This window comes from Panicum virgatum, chromosome 3K (assembly GCF_016808335.1).
Source record: "Panicum virgatum strain AP13 chromosome 3K, P.virgatum_v5, whole genome shotgun sequence".
Taxonomy (NCBI): domain Eukaryota; kingdom Viridiplantae; phylum Streptophyta; class Magnoliopsida; order Poales; family Poaceae; genus Panicum; species Panicum virgatum.
Genome location: NC_053138.1, coordinates 57,008,994 through 57,028,111, shown reverse-complemented (window position 1 = coordinate 57,028,111; position 19,118 = coordinate 57,008,994). Strand labels below are relative to the sequence as shown.

At 48.1% G+C, this 19,118-nt stretch overlaps 1 protein-coding gene and 1 long non-coding RNA gene across 2 annotated transcripts; both read right to left on the bottom strand.

Annotated features, from left to right (window-relative positions):
- Nucleotides 1-3,928: 3,928 nt before the first annotated feature.
- Nucleotides 3,929-4,741, bottom strand: LOC120701561. The gene has a single exon (XM_039985560.1). The coding sequence runs from the start codon at nt 4,518-4,520 to the stop codon at nt 4,215-4,217; it is 306 nt and encodes a 101-aa protein (XP_039841494.1). The 5' UTR covers nt 4,521-4,741; the 3' UTR covers nt 3,929-4,214.
- A 1,007-nt stretch (nt 4,742-5,748) lies between these two features.
- LOC120701560 lies at nt 5,749-7,212 on the bottom strand. The gene is made up of 2 exons (XR_005686157.1): nt 6,835-7,212; nt 5,749-6,156 (listed from the first exon to the last, which is right to left on the bottom strand). It is a non-coding gene; the product is annotated as an uncharacterized LOC120701560 (long non-coding RNA).
- Between the last annotated feature and the right edge of the window lie 11,906 nt (nt 7,213-19,118).

Sequence of the window (19,118 nt, the reverse complement as noted above, 5' to 3'; positions counted from 1 at the left end):
AGGTTGGGAAGAAGGAAAGGAATTGGAACCACTCCATTTGGGTGCCCAAGGACATCATCACCAATATGAAGCGGGCTCAAATAGTGTGGGTTCCAAAGGAGACTTAAAGCCAAGGACGGCTTCGGGGGATTTGGAGGCTTTGTTTACAAGTTGAAGTGAAGGTTTAAGCCAAAACAAGCTAAGCTCACAACTTGGACATTTGTTGCCCAAGTCCCCCATAAGGTAATGGTAGTTAGATTTTAATTCAAGCATCATGTAGCTCCATTGCTCTTGTTAGGTTGTTTGCATGTTTTGCATCTCCTAGTGTTATATATAGTGGGTTGCTTATGTCATGATTCTAACCCATGAGCAACCTACATGGTTTGAAAAGTGTGTAGAAAGCTACACAAGGTTATCCTTCATGGTATATAGATCTCATGAGGTAGGTATTTCATATGTTTACCATGAACACAAGCTATAGGGTAAACTTTCCAATTGTGTGAAAATCAATGTGCATACATTTTCTTGGTGATTCAAACATTAAATGCACACATTTAGGGGGAGTTCATCATATGGCTTGTGATTTTGAGACTAATATATTTGCAAGTTTATCTTTTGTAGTCTCACGTGGAGTTAACACTATAAGAGAATGTTTCTCACGATCAATGTGAACAAACAACTCTATAAGAGTGATTAGATAAATTGTGCTTTCATGCATATTGAGCCATGCTCTATTGAACTTAAATGCTCATATCTAAGTTCATAGGCTATGTGCTCATACATTTGCTTAACCTTGGTGTACCAAATATTTTTTTTGAAAGACTTTCAATTGGTTGCAAGTCTCACTGTCAAATTGGTACATGCAAGTTAAACAAATAACCCCCGGAGGTATGCTAGGTTCTAAATTCATTCAATTGATATCTTTGTAATTCCTTATTATTTTAGAGCTACCTCCGTGCATGATATGATCTAACCTTTCTAGTTATAACATCTAGTTGTGCACTTGATTTTCATATTATCATTTTGTGCACATACTTATGGAAAGCTTAGCTCATGTCATGCTAGTTTCGTGATTTTGTGATCTACTATAGTAAATTTTCAATTGGTATCTTCATTGATATCATACAATTGGATCATGAGTCATGAAACAAACTCCCTAGGCTACTAATCTTCTCTTGAGCTATATTGTTTTGCAAGACCTTTTAGGTACAAAACTTTTTAGGTGATTTGATTCCAAAGGGGGAGAAATATGGATCAAAGAAAGCCATGTTCCCAACAAAAAGGAAGAGATGTTCTCAAGAAGGAAAAATATTCCAAAGGGAGAGACATGCCGAGTGGATCAAGTCAACATATGAGAGAGGAGTAGCAAATAGGGGGAGGAACAAAGGGGAAAATCATGGCTTTAGGGGGAGGCCAAACCATTATTGGATGGTAGTAAACATCCAAGCGAGTGTAAGTGGTTAAATTTGTCAAATCTTGCAAATTTTATGTTTGCTTTGATTGTGTTGTCATCAATCACCAAAAAAGGAGAGATTGTAACGAACATGGCACCATTTATGCCATTTCGAGTGATTTTGATGATCGAATGACAACGCAATCAATGGGACTAATGCTTTTTGCTTTTATTAAGTGAACATTTCTAGATTCTAGGGATGAAGTAAAAAGGCCATACAAAGCAAAACACGAAGAAAGAACTTAAAGAAAAGCTGAATTGGACGAGTTCTACTGAAATCAGTAACACCGGAAGAACCGATGCCTATAGCATCGGTGCATCCGATGGTTGTCGGAAGATCCGACGCCTTGGCATTGGTGCAAGTCTGAGCAGCAAATGGAGATCAAGCGAAGACCAAGTCAAGATAGCCAGGTCACCGGTTGAACCGACGGCGTCAAGCTAGGCATCGGTGCATTGGATGTACTATGTTCCAGAGACGATGTCAAGCATGCAGGAGTCAAGCCTTCAGCACCGGTTGAACCGGTGGTGCATCGGAGCATAGCACCGGTGTAATGACGTCAGCAAGAGAGAAAGAAGCCAACGGCTAGTTGAATGCTGTGAGTGACCGGTTTAACCAACACACAGTCATCGGTTAAACTGGTGGTGTCGCAGACAGTGCGTCAGAAGTTCAACGGCTACTTCGGGTCTGAGAGTGACCGGATGAACCGACGCTACTCCAGGCAGAGGCATCGGTTCATCCGATGGTATGCTGTTTTCTGCTGACCTTTGGAGCAACGACTACAAGACTTGGTGGCCTATATATACGCCTCACCCCGGCCATTTGAAGTTTGCTGGAGTTGCTGGACATCCTACACACATCCAAGAACATCTTCAAGCCATCCAAGAGCATAAAGATCAAATCCTTAGTCCTTAGCACAAGCTTTGTGAGTGTTAGTGCAAAGTTAGCTCTTGAGTGAGTGATCAAGCAAGGTTTAGATCCTTGTGCTGTGGTTCTAGAGTGAACCATCCTTGTATCTTGGTGCGCCGGCCATCCTTGGAGCTTTGGTGGCTCGCCGGCAAGTCTACAACCCTCCGGCTTGGTGTGGAGCGGCGTCGACGACATTGTGCGGGGGACGGAGACCCCTCCTTCGTGGGCAATCTCCCTTAGTGAAGATCGGGTCAAGGTGACCGTGATTGTGTTCACGGAAGAGACTTGATTGCCGGGAAACGATACTATTTGTGAGTGCTTCAACAACGTGGACGTAGAGGTGCCTTTGTGGCAATCCGAACCACGGGATAAATCCTCGTGTCGAGAGTTTGCTTCCTCTCATCCCTCCATTTAAGCTTCCGCATTTCATATGACAACTTGTGTGCTTTTATTTTATTAGTGTAGTATCTTGCTAGGATTGGCTATAGGTTGCAAAACTCTTTTGGGATGAGGGTTTCACACTAAGGTGAACTATGGTGAACTATAGTTGCACATCTAGATTGGTTGAATTAGTTTAAGTTTTGTGCAAACTAGTTGGAGCCATAGATTAAGATTTTAATAGTGCCTAATTCACTCCCTCTCCCTCTTAGCCTAGAGCACCCAATCACTTTCAACTACGTACTAATTGTGCTAGTTTTTAGTAGATAACCAAATAAACCTGCACTGATCAGTGAGATGACCGATGAGCTATCTGTTAATTACTACTTTTTTTATGAAACTATGTGTTACTACTTTTTTTGTCAGGAATACATATTTGACAAATAAACAAAGCATCATAGTATTGCAGCAGGCTCGTACCGATAATAAATTGAAAAACCATATGAATCATGTTTACTACTTTACTTGTCATGTAGGTATCAGGTGCTCTTGACAAGGCAAGACACCATATTAAATTTGGTCCTTAAGAGATTTGGCTGCATAATGATCAACACCACACAAATCGTGTTTAATTACTTATCATCAACCGGAGTGACAATGATGTATGTAGTCATCCTCCTCCATGTAACATTGTAACTCCCACAAGGTAGCTGACCAAACTTGCATTCGATGTCAGATGACCGGTGAGCTGCTTCATTCTAGATTGAGATTATAGTAGCAACACAGGTTTGACAAATTTGGCCTTTTTTGGTTGGTTCTTGTGCTAGGAATAGTAATATTTTGACTGCTGATTATGGTGTCAAACAAAATCAGTTTATAAAACCAACTTCAGAACCCCTGCGCTAGGAATCCTGAAGAATCTAATGAGTCCTTTGACCGCGTGATTAGAGGATGGTTACTGTAGCATCACTATAGCTAATCATCGATTAATTACTGTCATTAGATTCGTCGCGAAAAGTTACGCCCATCCCTAAAGAGGTTTCGCAAATAGACTTCATTTAGTACTCCATGCATACGAGATTCTTCTCTCGGAAAATGTACGTGCTAAGTTCATAGCATGAACCAAACACAGCCAAAACATGCTGCTACACACTAATAACTTTGTAATATATATTGATCTGTGATAGTTATTCGTGTTGTATGTGGGGGAATGCATATGAACATTTTTCCACTACTGTTTGCAATGATGTTTTGTCCATACAGCAAAGTTTCAGTTAACCGACGTGTTATGTACAAGTAGTCACAGCGAAAAACCTCGGGAAAAGGAAGTCAAATCTAAAGAAAACGCATCTGTTTAAAATTACCCTTGTCCACCAGAGAACGTATTTTCCATGTTGGAAAAAAAAAGAACAGAGAAACGCATTTCGGAAGCAAGATCAACTGAGCGAAATCCCAGCCTGCGCGCGGTTTTTTCTTCAATTCCCTCTTCAAGGACGGCTAGTACTCGTCGTGCCGGCGGCCGATGGCGAGCGCCCTGACGAAGCACGCGGACGCGCCGACGGCGAGCCCCGCGAACGCCGGCGGCACGAGCAGGTCGATCCCGGACCGCCCCGCCATCCGCGCCGGGACGCAGGCGTGGTCGCCGCCGCCGCCTCCCGCCAGCGCCCACACGAAGGCGGCCTCCGGCGCGAACGACGCCACGGACACGGCGAGCGCGAGCGCGCCCGCCCACGCCACCGCGTGCCGCACCGCCGGCGCCCAGTGCCGCCGTTCCCCCACCAGCGCCTCCACCAGCGGATGCATCGCCTCGCCGGCCGCGCGCTCGCTTGGTGCTGCGCCTGCTCGATCGATCTCGGTGGTGGTTATATGGCTGCGGCGAGCGGCGGTGAAGTGGGTGCACGCGTCGTGTGGGTGGTGGGGAGGTTTCGTGGGGCTCGTGGTGGAGTACGTGGAGGAGCTCCGCCGGGTAGTAGCCTAGTAGGTGAGCTAAGGCGGGAAGAGAGGAGGCTGGCTGCTGCCCCGTTGAATATCTTGGGCTCTCGGGGTTTGGTTGGGCTTTTCTCGTGTGGGTGATGTACGTGTTGGGAGAGGGAAAATGACCATAATGCCCTTCAGTTTGGTTAAATGGGAAGGTACGTGAGCTAATAAGGACAATCTCTGTCAGTCCTTTTTCTCTCTCACCCGACCACCAAGATCAAGATTGAGTACTTACTACGAAATCCTCTACAAGGATGGGTGATAGAAATTTGCATTACTGGGGCTACCCACACGAGTTGCATGGGTTGCTTAATGGCGATACCTAGCTGTCTAGGAGCCAAAAGCTTCAAAAGTAATATCCGCAAAAAAAACTTCAAAAGTAAGAAATCCAAATGATGCTTGGCCGATAACTTCAAGGCTCAAAGGATGGAATAGATGCTAGAGTTAGATATTTTGTAGCAAGTGTGTAGAAGATGGACACATGACAAAACTATATGAGCAATGGAGTCCAATAAATAAGGGTGCTCCCTTCCCCTATGACCATACTATAGCATAAGAGGTCTCAAATAGAAGATGTCAATTGACCATAATTTATGACCATAATTTATATAAAAAGTTGATTTTTAATTTATGACCATCACCTTCCATTAATTTCATCATGAGCTACTATGGGTGCTCACGTGGCTGTGACAAGGTGTCCTTTTTTTATATAAAAAGTTGATTTTTAATTTATGACCATCACCTTCCATTAATTTCATCATGAGCTATTGTCACAAAGATGAGGGAAAATTATTTTTAATTTATGATGATTATATTCCATCACTTTCATCATGAGCTATTGTCACAAAGGTAGGAAAATGCACATGGTGACTATTGTTTATGACTAAATCAAAACTTAGTCACAAACGCTTGTCATCTAAAGAAAAATTGTCATAAACGCATCGTTTCTATGACTAAAAAGTGCTTTGTCATATGAAAATTATCATTGAAGGCCTAATCTCTTGTAGTTCAAGGTTGTCATATAGAGCAGTAGTGTTATGGTAGGGTAGCCACATAAAAAGTGCCAGAGTCTTGTGTTCTACTAAATTATGGTGAATAAAAATTTGAGTCCCCAAATAGAGTTGGCTATAGCGGTGGCTATTGCCGGCTATTTTGAACATTAATAATCTTGTTGAACCTGTAATAGTCAACCATAATGGTGATCATCATTATCAGCCCGATCAGGGTCGTCACCACTGGGTACATCCAGTGTCTCCCTAGAGTCCTCCGGTATTTTTCCAATTTGCTGAGCCTTTCATTCATGTGAAGCACAACAAACTCTAACTCTCTGGGCTAAAAGAAACATTTAACATGCATAAACAAACGAGTCTCGTTAAGCATGACAACTAAATCTTTCTACCTCAAAGTGTCTATTGACATGTCTGAACCTCTCACTCATCCTTCTGATAAGGGCACCTTCACCCTGAAATAACAGATGGCACACAAATTAGAATTGTCAGGGCCTATCATGAAATATGATCAGGTGCTTTGAAATTCTTAGATATGTCACTGTCATATTTCCCGTTAATTCCAGCATTCCCTCCATCCCCAAAAACTTCATTCTAGATAGATTAACAAGGTAAAATGACCTTCCAGCACATGCGCACACTGAAAGAGTTTTTTCTGACAATTTTTAAATCCTAGAATGACTTCTTCACTAATTTTTGAGAATAGATGGAGTATTTCCCAGTACTAACAAATAACTAAATTAATCACTAAACCATCAATACAAGAACGACAAGTGAAGATGCGACTCCATCTCAAACGGTAAGTAACATGGTAAAAGTAAAGACGAAACCCTAACCGCATCAAGAATCCTAGATCCACCGTAAATGGAACCCTAACCGTACCCTAACCAATCCTAGATGCAACTCCATCTCAAATGGCAAGCAACTGGGTAAAAGTAAAGACGAAACCCATCAGGAATCTTAGATCCACCGTAAATGGAACCCTAATCCTAGATGCAACTCCATCTCAAATGGCAAGCAACTGGGTAAAAGTAAAGACGAAACCCATCAGGAATCCTAAATCCACTGTAAATGGAATCCTAACCAATCCTAGATGCCTAGATGCAGAGAACCATGTAAAAGGAAGCTCTTACAGTGTGCACCAGACGGCTGCCCACAGTGGGGGTAGCCGGAGAGAAGCCTGGAAGGAGGCCCTGCTGCATCACGCGGCGGGCGGCCGATCGCCGGGAGCAGGTGGGAGGACGAGCCGAAGCCCCCGCCGCGGAGCACCTTCGGCAGTGCAGCTGTCATCGACTTCAGTGGAGAAATCGCCCCTTGGATTCTCAAGTTCTCGCGCACTCACTGGCTGCGGCTGCGGCGCTCGGGACGGGTGTGTTCTCTTCGGATAGCAGAGATAATAGGGGACATATACATACATGTTGGGAGAGCGTGCATTACTTGCCCTCGGGTCATCAGGCCCATTACGGTCCATCAAGCGAGTATAATAATTTTTTTCTCCAATGATGAGTTATACAGTATCAAAGTTAAATAATAAATAATAAACAGAATAAATAACCATTACTCGAATACTTCTCGTTTCTTTGTTTGTCGACCTTATCTCTACAGTTCGTGCTTTAGGATTAGTCATTTTTTTCTTTAGCCTTTTCTTATAAGATACACTGAAATCCAAATTGTTTGTCCCCACATCTATTTTTGGCGAAGTGCTAGTAGTACCTAGAGAGATCATTTTTCTTCTGAAGTTTCTACAATTAAATTATTCTTCGGTCTAGTTGATTTTATAGTTTGTTCCTTTTTGTGTGTGTGATAATCTCCCACTATAGCTCCTCTAAAAAAATTTGGCATGGAGGAAGAAGGAGAAGAGAGAAAGAAGAATGAAAAGAGAGAAGAGAGCAGGAAAAAGAAAAAAATGAGACCTTTTGGCTCCGCCCCTGCGCCGCCATAGCCGTCTCTCCTCGTTTCCACCTCTACTTCCTCTCTCGACCACCTCTCCCAGCTTCACCCCGCTCGGCGCGACAGTGCCATTTCGTTGCTCTCTGCCCCAAGCTCGACGTCGTCCGCCCCGCCGGCACCGTCGATGCCGGGACTCAGTCCGGGCGACCTCTGCCCGCCTGCTGGAATCGCCACAAGGACCACGGCAATGGCAACAACCTACAGGAGCGCTACCAGGTCCAGGTGTGTGCTTTAGTGACCTCGTCCTCCATTATTTTCCATGCTCTGGCCGTGCCTGCTCGCCGTGGTGCCCCTGCTGACCCGGAAGCCACCTTCTGGATACGAGGCTGCTATTTCCCCCTTGCTGTCTGCGGTGCAAGCAAGGTTTTAAATCGCCGGCTAAGATGTTTAGCGGTAGAGCTGCCGTTACAGTGTTTAGCGGGCTATATTCGGAATTTAGCGGGCTATAGCCGGTTTTAGCGGGCTAAATACCATAGCGGCTGCCCTTTCTAGAAGCTATAGCGGTCTATAGCGGAAGCTATAGCCGGTTATTTAAAACCTTGGGTGCAAGTCAAGAACACGCTCAATTTCTGTTTTTTCTGCCCCTCCATTTCGTTTCGAAGTGGGAAACGGGATATTCTCTTCTCAAGCGACGAATGCGAATCTCGCAAAGTTCTTGGTCTCCTGCGGCAACTGTCGTGTTGGAAAGGTCTCTCTGTTGCTCTTCCCCTGTCTGACCTCCGCCATGGCCTCCATGGCCACCGGATTGGCCGGTCTGGGATCTCGCAAACCTGGGCCGTGTGCTGGATCTTTCTTTCCAGAGCAACGCCTCCCGGACCCCGCCCACCACAGCCGACCTCTCCTCCCTCCTCTCCTCCCCCTCCTCCATTGATGAGGAGTCGGAGTCTGCACCTCCCGCCAATGATGAAGCCAACGGCCCCCACGCTATCCACAAAATCCTCTCGACTGGTGGCCGCGCCTCTTGCCAGATTTTTAGCAACCTGGCTGCGCCTTCATCTGGTGAAACTGCCTAGTCCTTCCGCGGGATTTCCCAGTCACGTCGCGCGCCGAACGGAGGGCATGGTGCTCCGGCCACTATGGTGGTTCGGGACCTCCCAACTCCTACGAGGCTGCCGACACCTCTTTTTGTCAGGAATACAGATTTGACAAACAAAGCATCATATATAGTATATTGCAGGCTCATACCAATAATCTATCTATCTATACTTCTCAATCTATACTATAAAGATCTAAAAAATTGAAAATGTTTTATACTCAAATAATTTTACCCTTACCTCTCATGTTGGACCCACCGCGCAGACCAACGAGGTGGGGCTTGGAGTGACGAAAGTCAGGATGACCGAAAAAATCGATCGAACGAGAACGTTTCTGCCATTTTAGCATAACTTTTCCCACCTAACGATGCACCTTACCCGCCCGCGTACCCAAGCCAGCTCCGTGCCAGCCGCTCGTCAATCACGGCTCAATCACCATCGCCTTCCTCCCCCCGACACCGCTTGCCAAATTGTCTCCCACTCACCCTACTTGTGTCGTCCCAATCTCCTACTATCTTCCGCGGCGGCGCCTCCCTCCTCCATCTGCATTGTCCCCTCCATCTGCTTCGCGTTGGTGGCGGCGGCGATCCTTGGAACTAGGAGGAGGAGGCTATGCCGCGGGCGGGCGATGAGGGACTGCAGCGATGCGCCACCGTTTCCATCTACCTCCAGCCTCGCCTCCCCCATCCACGTCGCCCTTTTCTCCTTCGCCCCATGAGCATGTAGTCAAGCCGCTCGACGTCTGCAATGCGGCTAGCGACGGCGTCAACTAGGTACGCCGCTAGGAGCGCCTCACCAACATCGCGGCCTCCATGCTGTTGGGGCCCACAGAGATCCACGAGGGCCAGCTCCGCTGCGCGTGTAAGGCACTCTCCGACCTCTCCGGGCTCCTCGTCGATGACACTGCGGTGACCGGCCATCGCCTCCACGAGCATGAGCACGAGCATGCAGGTAAGCTGTTCGACAGAATGCACCTGAAGATGGACAATGCACATGGTGTCTGTTGTGCCATGAATTACATTCAGTTAATTCAAAGTTGGATTAGTTGAATTATATTCTCCATCGCCCTTCAAATCCATCAGTTGTTGGATGGGTTTCTTTCGCTAAATTGCGGTATAAATCCCTGATGACAACTACACGCACCAAACAACCCTGACAGTAGTTGGATAGGTTTCTTTTGAAAACCAATGCTTGTGTGCGTTCATGGAAATAATGGAATAGTATGAATTATTTGTAGCATATACAAGGCCGCCGACACCTCTTTTTGTCAGGAATACAGATTTGACAAACAAAGCATCATATATAGTATATTGCAGCCTCATACCGATAATCTATCTATCTATACTATTCTATACTATAAAGATCTAAAACAATTGAAAACATTTTATTCTCAAATAATTTTACCTTTACCTCTCATGTTGGACTCACCGCGCAGCCATTTTAGCGTGACTTTTCTCACCTGCGATGCACCTTACCTACCCGCGTACCCAAGGAGAGCTCCGTGCCCGCCGCTCGTCAATTATGGCTCAAGCACCATCGCCTTCCTCCCCCCAAAACCGCTTGCCAAATTGTCTCGGATCGCCGATCCGACGGCCGTTCTTTTTTCGGGTGACGTGGCGTGTTCCTAAGCCAGGGAATGGATCCAGGTTTCGATTCTTCAGATCAGATATATCGCCTAAACTGTCTGGACAAAGACGTAAGAAGCATAACTGCATCCACAGCTAAATATCAGCCTAATCTGGGTGTAAATGCATGCAAGGCTACATTCTCAGCAGGAACCACCAGCTAGTTCAGGTAGACTAACACTGGGCAAACATTTTCTTGCTACAAACCTCCATATTACGGCCTGACACTGAGATCTCTTCTACAGTAAGTGCCAGCTAAGGTTCGAAATTAACTTCAAATGGGTTTAATTAATGGGTTGGGTTCTCAAGTGGGTACACATAAGATAGATAAATATGGGTTCATATTTTTAGTGGGTGGGGTTGGGCTTGGTTTAATAGAAAATTAAGTTGGATAGAGTTGGAGTGGGTTCTTCTTGGAGTAAAGACATAAAATGCATGGTCGGTCCTCAAAGTCTCGTGTGTCACTTAAATCCTCATAGTCTCAAAATGCATATGTGGCTCTCTAAATTTAGGATCATTTTGTCATTTAGGTCCCTATACTCTCAGAATACAGATCTAGCCCCCTAAACATAGCTTTGGGTGTCATCTAAGTTCATGTACTCTCTAAAAGTATTGCCATCTCAATTAAATTGATAAAAACTTAACTGCACATAGATATAATTTACTAGTAAAAGAATTTCAGCTCAACGTGTGTGGAGAATAATGATGTGGTAAACCGAGAAAGAATGATGATCTTTTACTTTGAAGGTAATACCTCAAAATTGCTAGGTGGGCATTACATGCGTACTATGTTATTTTTAGAGGACTGTTCAAATAACTGTCGCACTGACTAAACTAAAACTAAAATCAGGAACTTGTAAGACAAATTATTGATCAAATATTGGTAGAAGCTGATGCGGCAATAAAACAAGTCTGAAAATGTGCCAATAAAAGTAATGACACTGCGTTTCAACAGTTTAGTGACATATATGACAGCCGAAGTCAAGTTTAGGGAGTAAGATCTGAAATTTGATAGTATAGGGACCTAAATGATACACGAGCCCAAATTAGGGAGCCAGATATGCATTTTGAGAGTACCGGACCTGAGTGACACATCAAGACAAGTTTAAGGACCGGCTATGCAGTTTACTCTTCTTCTTGTGAGCTTGAATGGGATTGGTCTTGGATTCTTTTTAGAGAAAAGGTTTACCGCTTTATTTCTCCAAAACAAAGCATAGAGTTTAGCAGAGTAGGTTCAACGTTTTTAATGTAACAGTAACACACCCACTGGAACAGGACGGCTCTCAACAGGTTCACTACTAGCTAACTATTACAAAAGGATTGACTTCCACAAATGGTGTAGGTTCCCAGCAGAAATATCAATGGCGCCTCGATGTACAGTTGTGGTCATGTGGAGGCCCATCTTCCAGGTGACGTTGCCGAAAGTGGCACGCTCACCTCCGGAGAACTCGACCGTTGTGAGTACTTGGCTTGTCCCGAGCAAGGCCAGCGGTCGGTTTAGCTTGACATTCAGGGCCACCAGTGTGTGGTCAAGCGATTCCAATTATCCACTCGAGAAGAGAATCCAACAGTTCTACAATATGTTCACCATTCTTCTTATCAGCAGCTTCTCCCCCATCCAAACTTTGCCCTGAAAGCACATCTCATTGCGGAATTTTCATAAGGCCGGTCTTAGTGGGAGTTTCATGGCACAGTTGCCTAGACTGAAAACTAGATAACTGTGTCAGATGAGTTTCATGGTGATGAAACTCTCTTCATGTCCCATGAACCCCATCATTCTCTCGACTTGTCATGTCAGCAAAATTGATTGTTTTTAATGTCATAAAATCCTTGGTAAAACCTCCATTGAGACTGGCTTAAGCACCACATTAAAGCGGTTGAGCAATAATTCATGACTTTATGCCTATTGTTACTGACCCACCAACGAGCCACATATTCAAAATCAATGCCCAAATCAATATGAAAGATATCAGCTAGACAGGACCAGCACACTTTAGCCACCACAACACAGTCGGAGAACAGATTCATTGCAGAAAAGGCAAGTTTTATCTTCTACATTTTTTTTCCTTTTGGCCAGATTATCTCATGTTAGAGTTTTCTTATTAGATAAAAGACAAAGAAAGATATGAACCTGGGGATGAACAACAATATTCCAAATACTAGGGGTGAAAGAAGGTTGAATCCCCCTGAAGCTGATGGTTCTATAAACGATCTGCACTGAGAATCTAGTGCTACCATCAAAGGCCCAAATTATAGCATCACAGTCATCTGTGTAAGAAATAGATTCAGCTATAGAAATCAAATCTAGCCACATTTGCATCAATCTCATGGAGACACGTCTCCTAAAGGAGATCTTCAGGTTTCCCCGTCCCAAAGCTATGCAAAACTCTGTTTCCCGCCCCAAAGGTCTTGGACTTTTTTTTGGATATTGTAGATATACATGTTTACTGATTTGGAATGCGTTTGATGTAGTACTAGATGTTCAAGGCTTAGGATAGCTTTATGGTCACAGGCACGATTTTTCAGCCCCAGGCCCGTCCAGCTTGAAAAATATTTGAGTCTATGTCTGGTAGTTGGCACGATGTAGCTAGCATCCAAATCACTTCTAACAAATTTCAGCAAATTTTGCTACATTTTAATGGTGGGAGTGTGGACTTTAAGTTTAAGACCTGACTTTTGACATGGGGCCATATAAGTAGCTTCATGTCACGTTGAATCCTATCTAGCAAATTTCAGTCAATTTACCTAAAATTTTAACGTGTGGACATGAGCTTTTTAGCTCCAAGGTCCGACGTGTATGGTAAAATAGGTTGACTGTCTCTGCCAACCTCAAAACGACCCTAATAATTTAGAAAAATAGAAAACCCAATGAAATATATTTCAAAACAATCATCAAAACCGACCGCATCTATATGAACTATACCTGAAGGTGTCATTACTTAAATTATGAATTTTTCATTTCTCGAATTACTAAATGCAGGGTATGTGTCGGTAAGAACATCTCAGTTGTATTCGTTTTTATGTCCTCTACTTGAATGAAATAGCAGTGCTCTGCTGAATTTTTAAAAAGAAAACATAAGAATTGCTAAAGCTGGTCCGCTGGGCCTGGTTACGGGACAACTGACAAGGTCAATTTTAGGGGCTCAGAAGATTTTTTTTTTGAGGGGGTGCTCAGAAGAAATAGTTGAGATCGGATATAGGCCGGCCCATTGTATTCCGAGACGGACGGCCGCGTTTTTTTATTTTTATATTTTTCAAAATTATTTTTTATAGAAATATATTTTCAGTTTCACAATTTGTACATATCTCTACCGCCCGGCAGGGGGCCTACCGCCCATCTGCGGGGCGGCCGGCACCCTACCGCCCCCCTGCCGGGCGGTAGGGGCTTATATGTAATTAAAATTTGTGTTTTATCACATGGAGTGGCCTACCGCCCGGCAGGGGGCGGCAGGCTCCAATATAAAAGCCGAGGTCCCCCACCTGCATTTGCAGCAAACAATATCCATAGAGGGAAAAAGGAGAGACGTGGGGTGAGGGAGGGAGTTGCAACAGCGAAGCCCTGCCGGATTTTGGATCCGACCCGCAGGTAACCAATATTTCTCAACTTTGTCATTCTAAATTTTTTGTATTTTTAATTCTATAATTAGTGTTTTTTTTATAATTGTAACCGCTTAGAGTTCGGATTAGTAGTTATAATTGAAGCTGTATCATGGTTTTAGAAACTGGTTTAATTAAAATTATGTCTTTGGATGGCCAGATATGTCGAGCAAGGTGGCGTTTCAAGTTCATTATGGTGATTTCTATAGAATTACTCGTGATTCCTATGGAGTAAATCAATCAGCATTGTAACGAAGACAGTTGTCGCGGCTCTAGAAGGAGGGCCACAGCTGGGTAGCGTAGTGCACCCGCCTAATCACAGAGGGTGGTTACTCGGGGAAGCGCAAGCGATTCGTCAGATCTACTCATGAAGCAAGAACACCAGAACACTCGAAGATTTAGAGTGGTTCGGGCCGCCGGAGCGTAATACCCTACGTCCACTGAGAGTTGTATTGCTCTTGTGTCTGTGGGTGAGTCTATCCTCTACCTCCCAGTCCCTTTCCGGTCTGAGTCCTTCTCTAACGGGCGTCTCCCTTTTATAGCACAAGGGGGACGCGTACAGAGGCGTTGGACCCCGACAGATGGGCCCAACTAGGATGTATAGTATACCACGAAAGAGTCATTAACGGCGCTATAGTGGTCGAGAATCACTCCCCGGATACGCTTCATCGCACTGTAGACTCTCTGACCGAGGGGGGTCTTCACCTGTCCCATCGGAGAGGTGCCCGTTGAGGCAGTGTAGGTTGCGGCGTAGACTGTTGAGTCTACCGCGTAGGCGTTATGATGGGCAAAGCCGAGCTATCGTGTCTAACTGGCGTAGCAGACTGACATGCGTGGCGTGGGCGGCGCCAGCGGCTAAACTGTGTACCTTGGTAACGCGCGATAAATAGTGCGGCCTGGCAAAAGTCGCTTCGGGCTCTGCTGTGGCAGAACGCACTTACATCTACCGTATTGAATGCGGTAGGTGGGCGAGTCTTCCTAAGGAAGTTTCGCGGCCGCGTGCTTGCCTGCGCCTGTGGACACGCGGCGGCTCCGGACCTGCCCCAGGCGGGGTGTCTGCTCCCTCCCCGCTGAGGGGTCCGGATAGTATATGGGGGTCCGTGACCCAGTGGGGGGTCCGGGGCCCCGGCTGTTTTGGCTGAGCGCTCCCTTCTCCCGGATACGCGGCATCACCGGACCCTTCCCTGGCAAGGAATGGGTCTGGGGCCGCTGACCGGGTGAGAAGGGCTTCGGACCGCGGAGGTCCAGCTGCTCAAGCCGTCAGCTCGTAGTCAAGGATAACTACGTGGCTCTCGTCTAGACACAGCAACACCTCTGGGACACGTGGTGACACTGAAACCGTCCCTGAGCGGGAAGCGGGTCCGGGACCGTTGGTCCGATGAGATGGAGTCAGACCCCAGGGATCCGGCTGCTCAGCTCCTTAGGGCATAGTTACGGATAACTACGCGAGTCTTGTCACAGCAAGAGGGGGGTACCCTAGTCCAGAGGTACCGACAGTGGCCCCCGGACCCACCTCGGGGGAGGTACGAACCCGCAGGTGGGGCCATTATCATGTCATGTTCTAGCGCAACTTGGCTGTGTTGGCGTGCTCATGTCGCGAGCGGGTGCTCCGGACCCCCTGAAGGCCGTAGCACTTGTTGCCAGGTTCAGGTACTAGAGTGCTCTCCTCAGGGCCGCGAAGGTGCAGGCTTAGGGTACGGAACCAAGCTAAGCGGCTGCACGGACCTCGAACTGCCCAGGGAGCGAGCACCACTTCCCCGGACCCGGCTCCAGGCGACCGTGGCGAGCGGTCTCCGCCAGAGCGGGCCACCGGAGTGGACTTGAGCGACCGTGGCAAGCGGTCTCCGCCGGAGCGGACCACCTGAGTGGAGTTGAGCGACCGTGGTGAGCGGTCTCCGCCGGAGTGGGCCACCAGAGTGGACTTGAGCGACCGTGGCGAGCGGTCTCCGCCGGAGCGGGCCACCGGAGTGGACTTGAGCGACCGTGGCGAGCGGGCTCCGCCGGAGCGGGCCACCGGAGTGGACTTGAGCGACCATGGCGAGCGGGCTGCGCCGGAGCGGGCCACCGGAGTGGACTTTGAGCGACCGTGGCGAGCGGCCTCCGCCGGAGCGGGCCACTGGAGTGGACTTTGAGCGACCGTGGTGAGCGGCCTCCGCCGGAGCGGGCCACCGGAGTGGACTTTGAGCGACCGTGGCGAGCGGTTTCCGCCGGAGCGGGCCACCGGAATGGACTTTGAGCGACCGTGGCGAGCGGTCTCCGCCGGAGCGGGCCACCGGAGTGGACTTTGAGCTGTGGCCATTGATCCATCGAGATACGTTACCGGACCTCGCGGTGGGGCATAGGAAACCATGCCTTATACTAGAAAGGAGTCCGGACCTCTAGACACGGCAGCCTCGGATAGTAGGGTACTCGTAACAGGGCAGTGAAGTGCGTAGGCTTAGGGTACATTACCAGGCTAAGCGGCTACGCAGAACTCCTCCACCCCAGGATACAAGCACCACTTCTCTGGGACAGGTCCCTAGGAGTTCGGACCGCCTTCCAGCTAGAAGGGGTGTCCCAACCTGACCACAAGCCAGCAACTCAATTTGGATCGTTAGCAATAAAAGAAAAACTCCGTGCGGGAGAAGGAAATAGTCAAGCCGAAACGGATGAGGGCAATTAAGTTAAGGTAAAGATAAGACTGAGAAAGCAAATCCCCTTTATCACTTGGTTCATATGTGGTGTACCTCAGAGGTCGGGATTACGAGGTCGGATCTCTACCGCTCTGGACCACTTGCTGGTTTCGCCTGTTTGTGCGATGAAGTCTGAGGTCGGGTTTACAAGGGCGGACCTTTACCGCTTTGGACCGCACGTAGGCACCGCGTTATTACAAAAGGAGGAACTCTCTCAATCCTATCAAGGAGTAACCTACGGCTACCATTCGTAAGGTATGCACTTCCCGGTCGGAGTGGAACTGCCACCTTGGGGGTTCTTCTCGGTCGTCGGAGGCGAAGGCGTCATGGATGTGCTTGTACAGCATCATCCAGCATCACCTCAGGAGCTTGCAGGGCTCTTCCCAGCACAAGAACTGTCCCACGCTCAGATAGCATGGGAACAAATTCTTTGGCTTTGAATTGGAGTGGCCCTGCCGTTACCAGCTGCCGACAAAAGCCAACCCTATGGCCACTCTCGATGTGCTGAAGCTGGCTTGCCACCCTGTCGCAGCAGAAGGATGGGTGCTTGTTTGGACGAGCACAAAGCGTGGAGAAGGGCGGTCGTTCGCCGGCTCCTCCTCGGCGCCGGCACAGGGCACCCGCGCCTTGCGGCGGAGGTCGAGGCCTCTCTGCAGCAGCACCAAGAGAGGCCTGAGCCAGACGGGGCAGAAGGTGACCGTCAACTTCCCCCGAGCCACGGCCATCGGTTCTAGGCTCCATCTTGAGAGGAAGCCTTGAGTCGACGCCATGCCGCCGCAGGGGAACCCTGGTGGTTGCTTGAGAGGAAACCTTGAGCTGAAACTGGGGTATCGCAGGGTGACGCGCAGCAGGCGTCACCCCTGCGCGCCACCGTGCCGGCCCGGAGGTGTCGTAGTGGCGGCGCACAGCAGGCGCCGTTGCCGTGCGCCACCACACCGAGGACACTGCCGCCTCGGTGTCGGGGCATGCGGCGTAGGTGACGCCGTGCCTCTCTTCATCTTCTCGTCGTCGTTGTAGAGGATGAGCTCAACCTCAGAAGCCAGGAAGTGAGCGGAGATCTGGCCAACGCTTGCGTCGATCCCCATGGACGGTGCCAGATGTCGCGGCTCTAGAAGGAGGGCCACAGCGGAGTGGCGTAGTGCACCCGCCTAATCCAAGAGGGTGGTTACTCGGGGAAGCGCAAGCGATTCGTCAGATCTACTCATGAAGCAAGAACACCAGAACACTCGAAGATTTAGAGTGGTTCGGGCTGCCGGAGCGTAATACCCTACGTCCACTGAGAGTTGTATTGCTCTTATGTCTGTGGGTGAGTCTATCCTCTACCTCCCAGTCCCTTTCCGGCCTGAGTCCTTCTTTAATGGGCGTCTCCCTTTTATAGCGCAAAGGGGACACGTACAGAGGCGTTGGACTCCGACAGGTGGGCCCAACTAGGATGTATAGTATAACACGAAAGAGTCATTAACGGCGCTACAGTGGTAACGCGCGATCAATATTGCAGCCTGGCAAAAGTCGCCCCGGACTCTGCTGTGGCAGAGCGCACTTACATCTACCGTATTGAATACGGTAGGTGGGTGAGTCTTCCTGAGGAAGTTTCGCGGCCGCGCGCGTGCCTGCGCCTGTGGACACGCGGCGGCTCCGGACCTGCCCCAGGCGGGGTGTCTGCTCCCTCCCCGCTGAGGGGTCCGAATAGTATATGGGGCTCCGTGACCCAGTGGGGGGTTCGGGGCCCCCGGCTGTTTTGGCTGAGCGCTCCCTTCTCCCGGATACGCGGCATCACCGGACCCTTACCTGGCAAGGAATGGGTCTGGGGCCGCTGACCGGATGAGAAGGGCTTCGGACCGCGGAGATCCGGCTGCTCAAGCCGTCAGCTCGTAGTCAAGGATAACTACGTGGCTCTCGCCTAGACATAGCAATACCTCTGGGACACGTGGTGACACCGGACCCGTCCCCGAGCGGGAAGCGGGTCCGGGACCGTTGGTCCGGTGAGATGGAGTCGGGCCCCAGGGATCCGGCTGCTCAGCTCCTTAGGGCGTAGTTACGGATAACTACGCGAGTCTTGTCACAGCAAGAGGGGTACCCTAGTCCAGAGGTACCGACAACAGTGCTGTCTAGATAAACCCCTAGAGAGGAGTTTTGGTTCCATACGCAAATGGCTTCACGGGAAGTTCAATGTGAATCCGAAGACTCATTTGCTTACGGTTCATACCGTGACTTCCTGGGAAACAAATGGGGATTTCTGGGAGTTGACGCTTATAAGTAGTACGGAAGAATGGAAACATTACATGCACGCAGCTCTTCAAAGAGGGTGGCCTCTCGCAATGGTAATTCAGATTCACCAGAAGGTCGGTGATTTAGGTAAAGAATCAACACATACAACATATGACTGGAATGAAGAGTTGGAAGAGGATAAAGAAGAAGAGAACGTACAAGCTACAGAACCAGAACCACAAGTTTTAACAGATGAAGGCGAGCGGATACCTGAAATTATGGAGGCCATGGAGAAAGAAGACCAGGATGCACAAATAATGGAGCAATGTGG

What these genes read in the sequence shown, in the direction of transcription:
- LOC120701561 (XM_039985560.1), bottom strand. Translation starts at nt 4,520, where the DNA reads ATGCATCCGCTGGTGGAGGCGCTGGTGGGGGAACGGCGGCACTGGGCG.